This window comes from Electrona antarctica, assembly GCF_951216825.1.
Source record: "Electrona antarctica genome assembly, chromosome: 7".
Taxonomy (NCBI): domain Eukaryota; kingdom Metazoa; phylum Chordata; class Actinopteri; order Myctophiformes; family Myctophidae; genus Electrona; species Electrona antarctica.
Window position 1 is genome coordinate 23,392,337 of NC_136812.1, and position 6,000 is coordinate 23,398,336.

A 6,000-nucleotide genomic window follows, 5' to 3' on the forward strand; every position below is an offset into this window, starting at 1 on the left:
AACGGCAAAGTGTCGCTGCGTTTATACGAGATGCAGCAATAATTAAACACGGACATATTTCATGGGTGCCTTTATTTTTGGTTTCCTACATCATATATATATATATATATATATATATATATATATATATATACACATACATACATACATACATACATACATACATACATACATACATACATACATACATACATGTATATATATACACATATACATTGTTTTAATAATATTAATTAAAAACAAAATGTATATATATATATATATATATATATATATATAATTTCTTTAAGTAATTTAATGAACAAAAAGTACTAAGAAATTCCATAAATTAGAAAACATAGTTTAAGAAGTAGTGAAAATAGCCGATTTACAAGCTCACAACGCCGCACTCACATCTGGCCATAAATAATGCTGTGCTCACTACAGATATAGCAGCTAGATCTTGAGCACGCTGGAGCAGAGTACTGTGGTTTGCACAGCGGTGCACTGAGGTGTTTCTTAAACTAGGGCATGAAACCTAAAATTGTGGGAGGCCACATGACAAGATTAATAACATGGTGTCATGAGTCTGGGCAAGAGACAGGGATGTCCGTTCACAATGTTATTTTTAAGGACTTGTTTTTGTTATTTCCAAACATAATTCTGTGAAATCGAATCTCTCTAGAGTTTACAATGTGTGCATATGCAGACATTGTACACTCAGAGTCATTCTTAGTCACCGATGTGGCTAGAACAGGCCCACTTTGGGTTAATTAGTAATTCCCCTAAACTAAGAGTTTCAATGTGTGGTTGTGAGTTTTGTTGGAGGGTACCTTCATAATAGTTATGGAGAGCTCTGAGGCCTGGTCCTGGGCCATCTCCAGTTGGAGGACCTGACAACAGGGGCGAACACGACACCATTTGTGTTATCTTTGTAGTATGTCTCATTGACAACATTTCTTCTGAGCTATCATTCTGATTATTAGTGAAATATTAGGGTCCAAAATATAAAACAGTCATTGTATGTAATTATTGTTATACTGTAAGTACAGTACAATGATGGTCTTACGTTGATCTCCCCTGGTTTGGTCTCCATTGGCTCTTTGAGTGACTGCAGCATCTGGACGACGCACTGTTCAAACTGGGCAGGCTGCCACCAATAGACAAACAACATAACATGAACTTCCACAGAGATCAGTTATGTAAAAAAAGATTTTTAATTTTTCAGCATTAATGCCACATTAATTCTTACGACTGCCATTACTGACAGACGTAAGAGACTGTTCCAATATAGCATCATGTTGTATACTAAGCCCAACACAGATATTCTGTTATGTCTTGTTGCTATGAGATACTGTAGCTGGGGGAAACCCTAGTTATTCTTTTATGTTGCTTGTAATTGATGATAAGGTACAAGTACTTCTGCTTGATGTGGTAAAGTGACCTTACCAGACTTGTTATTCCCTCATTATCAACAACCCAGTCCTCTTTCTCAGCAAGTCTCTTGACATCTGGAAGGAGACAGACATAAATCAAAGGGGCATTTCTAGAAGATACCTAATTTTGAAATAAATTATACTAGACTTTACTGGAACATACAAGTTCAAAGACCAAACGCCTTCTCGATGATTAAACATGATTGGTGTTTTTTGTAAGAGGTCACTGTGAGTGTGAACAAATAGAATTGAGACTGTCTGAGGGACGACCACACTACTTATTGAAATTGAGCCCATACGACTGAAACCACTGAGCTGTTTCTATCAAGCAGAGAAGTGTGAATCAGAGGCCCATGTCAAAATGACCAAACATGTCTAACCACAACAGAAACACAGAACTTCTCATTTTACTGTCAATTCACTTTCTATACAACGACCCTGACTCTTGCGTCAGACAGGCACGCACGCACACACGCACGCACACGCACACACGCACACACATACAATGGAGTTAAATTAACACTAAGGATTTTTCATTGAGTCCCAGAGATAAAATAAAGATAAAGATACTCTACAGATGCTCCACCACACCAAAACAGATGTAATTTGGTTTAAACCAGGAACACAGCTTGAGCCTTCTAATCATTGTCACCTTCTGCACCGTGCTGTAAGGTGACCAGGAGGCACTGCACTCTCAGCTCTAACAGCAGGTCCTGGATTACCTGCAGAAGATCATTGGGGATCTCTAGGGTAGACAGAGCCTCAAAGCAACCCCTGGACGAGAGAGAGACAGAGACAGAGAGAGAGAGACAGACACACACAGAAAGACCAAGAGAAAGTGAGAGTAATAGAGTGAGAGGAGAGAGGGATTGCAAAAGAGAGTGAGAGCAAAAGAGAGTGAGTCGTGACACAGAAAGAAAGCAGATTAGAAAAGTTACGGATGACGAGGAGAGAACAGTTCTTATATGTATGCTGTACGCAAGTCAAAGTCTCAAGGCACAAAAAAAAGCTCACAATGCATTACGGTTAGAGTTAGTTACGGGCCTGAAAAGTAAGGCCCGGCCCTAACTGGGCCCTAACTGATCAGGTCCGAGGCATAAGCATAGATTGTCGGGTTTGGGAGAGTAAAAGTGAAACACCAGTCAGCACCATCTTCATAATAGATAAATACACAGACAGACAGAACAGAACTATTATTTTTATTATAAAAAAAACCAAAATATATATATATTTCTTGTTCACAATAGCTGATGCAAAAGATACAAAGCTACATAGCGTATTTGTAGCTTTGTATCTTCGTAGCTGAAGTTGAAACCAGCTGAACTTTTTTGCAGAATTGTAGCTGTTGTAGCTTTAGCAGCAGCTACAAACGTTGGATGTATCTTTGTATCTTCATGTTGCTGGCTTCTATTGAAATTTAAAGGTGGACTGTATCTTTGCATCTGCCCGTGTGAACGCAGCATAACACCAATGTGTTATGTTACACCGTTTGAGAGCCATTTCTGTAGCCTGATACAGGTAAGTTAACTTGTAACAATGTGAATGAGTACCTGACGATGTGTATGACCTGAGTGAGCCAGGGACCAGAGAGCTCCGTCTTGTTCTCCCAGCCCCCATAGAAGCTGAGCTCTCCCTGGGCCACAGTGGCAGGGAGGAGAGCCCCCCGCACCAGCCTCACCAACCGATGGGTCATCTCCTCAATCATTTTCTATGGGTGAACACACACACACACACACACACACACACACACACACACACACACACACACACACACACACACACACACACACACACACACACACACACACACACACACACACACACACACACACACACACACACACACACACACACACACACACACACACACACACACACACACACACACACAATTGTGCTTCTTATCAATATCAGAGGTGGTGAAACGCCTCACAACATCTGACTCTGTAAACTGAAATGTCTCCATGGAACGTACTTTGAAATCATTCTGTCTCTGTCTGGCGTTCTTCTTGGATTTCTCCACCTGGCCAGACTTTTCTCCTGTCTGCAGGACAAAGACAACAATCATTAGGATGTGTTCACTGTCCATGCGTTTCAAACAGGTACTGATCCTCAACCTATAAAAGTTGAGAGCAGCACATTTCACAGCCCTCCTCTGGATCACAGATTCAGAGAGGCTGCCTGGCCTGCTGCTGCTCAGCAAAGTTACCTCACTGAAGAGGCTCCCGTTAACGTACGAGATCCACAGCTTCCAGAAGTTGGGCAGCTGACCGATCACAACATCCGACAGCTTCTCCACAAACTGCACCTGCTGAGGGGTTTCAAAGCGCCAGGCTAGCAGCGCGCGCGCACACACACACACACACACACACACACACACACACACACACACACACACACACACACACACACACACACACACACACACACACACACACACACACACACACACACACACACACACACACACACACACACACACACACACACACACACACACACACACACACACACACACACACACACACACACACAAATTAGCTATAATGTGCTATGTTTATGCATATATGAATACTGAACCTAAAAACATGCAGGCACAAGAAGCGGTATAGTGGTAGGTGACCCAGACGAGGTGTGTAACTGTTTAAAGAGCAGATAAAGAGCGTATGTGTACCTGTAGCATGTGTAGTGTAAGTGTAAGGAACAGTATAAGTTTTGCTCACTGCTGGGGCGTGGTGTGCGCAGGCTGCCTCGTCTGTTAAGAGACGCTGTGTGGCTGATTCTGCCGAGGGCCGACGGACGACTATCCCCCTCCAGGTCCAGAGATATGGCCCCAGCACCCACTGGGTGAGAGACACACACAGAGAGAGAGAGAGAGAGAGAGAGAGAGAAAGAGAGCGCGAAATGAGCTCAGAAATGCATACTTTGGATATCAAATAATCAAACAAACTATTTCCATAACTCCACATTCCTCAATAAGCTCAGCGGGCTTTCACACCAAACAGCCCTCCCTCGCCTTTTCTTTATTTGTCTTGGGATCCGTCTCCCCCGCGGCCGCTTGGCCGGCGGTGGAGACAATGTCCCGTTGTTCTGCGGGCCAGGGGTGAAGCGGGTTTAGAAGGGGGCCAAGCTGGGCTCAGTAACGTCCGAAGCCGGACAGTTTTTCAGCCAGGAATGAAGGCTCCACTAGATGGCGATAGGGAGCTACTGTATGGTCTGGTCTGGTCTGGTGAATGAGCGAGTCCCAATGCAACCCCTGCCTCACACCCTGGTCCCTATTGGTCATAGTGGACGTTGGGGCAACCCATGCCTCACGCCCTGGTCCCTATTGGTCATAGTGGACGTTGGGGCAACCCCTGCCTCACGCTCTGGTCCCTATTGGTCATAGTGGACGCTGGGACAACCCCTGCCTCACGCCCTGGTCCCTATTGGTCATAGTGGACGTTGGGGCAACCCCTGCCTCACGCCCTGGTCCCTATTGGTCATAGTGGACGTTGGGGCAACCCCTGCCTCACGCCCTGGTCCCTATTGGGCATAATGGACGTTGGGGCAACCCCTGCCTCACGCCCTGGTCCCTATTGGTCATAGTGGACGCTGGGGCAACCCCTGCCTCACGCCCTGGTCCCTATTGGTCATAGTGGACGCTGGGGCAACCCCTGCCTCACGCCCTGGTCCCTATTGGGTATAGTGGACGCTGGGGCAACCCCTGCCTCACGCCCTGGTCCCTATTGGTCATAGTGAACGTTGGGGCAACCCCTGCCTCACGCCCTGGTCCCTATTGGTCTTAGTGGACGCTGGGGCAACCCCTGCCTCACACCCTGGTCCCTATTGGTCTTAGTGGACGCTGGGGCAACCCCTGCCTCATGCCCTGGTCCCTATTGGTCTTAGTGGACGCTGGGGCAACCCCTGCCTCACGCCCTGGTCCCTATTGGGTATAGTGGACGTTGGGGCAACCCCTGCCTCACGCCCTGGTCCCTATTGGTCTTAGTGGACGCTGGGGCAACCCCTGCCTCATGCCCTGGTCCCTATTGGGCATAGTGGCCGTTGGAGCAACGAGGAGCTAGCCAAAAGGGCTAAACGTTCATGCATGGTGAAGTGAAAGTGAAATACCGTGGCGGTGTCAACCTGATTACTACGGTGTAAATGAAACTTAAGCTAGGTCCACAGAACCGTGCGCACGGCCTACAGTACATTATTGAAAGTGGTGGTGGTGCGAGGAAAGAGACATGTTTCCAAAACATTTCCCCCACACGTACAGAGCATGCTGGTGAGTAACAAACATTTGGTGTGGGGTTTACGTGTTTTGCCCTGATAGTGTTGAGAAATCCCCGAGCAGAAAAGAGCAAATGGTGAGTTGTACAGCATATTATCAACCCTCCCAAAGTTCAGAATGTAAGGGCACTCTGGGTCTGACTCAGATCAACCAGCAAAATAACACACAGCACGAATACAGACAGACAGACAGACACACGCATGCGCATGCGCGCACACACACACACACACACACACACACACACACACACACACACACACACACACACACACACACACACACACACACACACACACACACACACACACACAC

The 6,000-nt window shown here is 46.1% G+C and overlaps 1 protein-coding gene across 1 annotated transcript in view; it reads right to left on the reverse strand.

Annotated features, from left to right (window-relative positions):
* Positions 1 to 6,000, reverse strand: part of exoc2 (exocyst complex component 2) — a 52,533-nt gene that overhangs the window by 10,528 nt on the left and 36,005 nt on the right. The window contains exons 12-19 of the mRNA XM_079506769.1: positions 4,139 to 4,258; positions 3,625 to 3,749; positions 3,391 to 3,459; positions 2,966 to 3,123; positions 2,068 to 2,189; positions 1,429 to 1,490; positions 1,049 to 1,129; positions 813 to 872 (exon numbers count right to left, since the gene is read on the reverse strand). Of these exons, the coding sequence (XP_079362895.1) occupies positions 813 to 872; positions 1,049 to 1,129; positions 1,429 to 1,490; positions 2,068 to 2,189; positions 2,966 to 3,123; positions 3,391 to 3,459; positions 3,625 to 3,749; positions 4,139 to 4,258 (797 nt within the window). The remainder of the gene's footprint in view (positions 1 to 812; positions 873 to 1,048; positions 1,130 to 1,428; positions 1,491 to 2,067; positions 2,190 to 2,965; positions 3,124 to 3,390; positions 3,460 to 3,624; positions 3,750 to 4,138; positions 4,259 to 6,000) is intronic.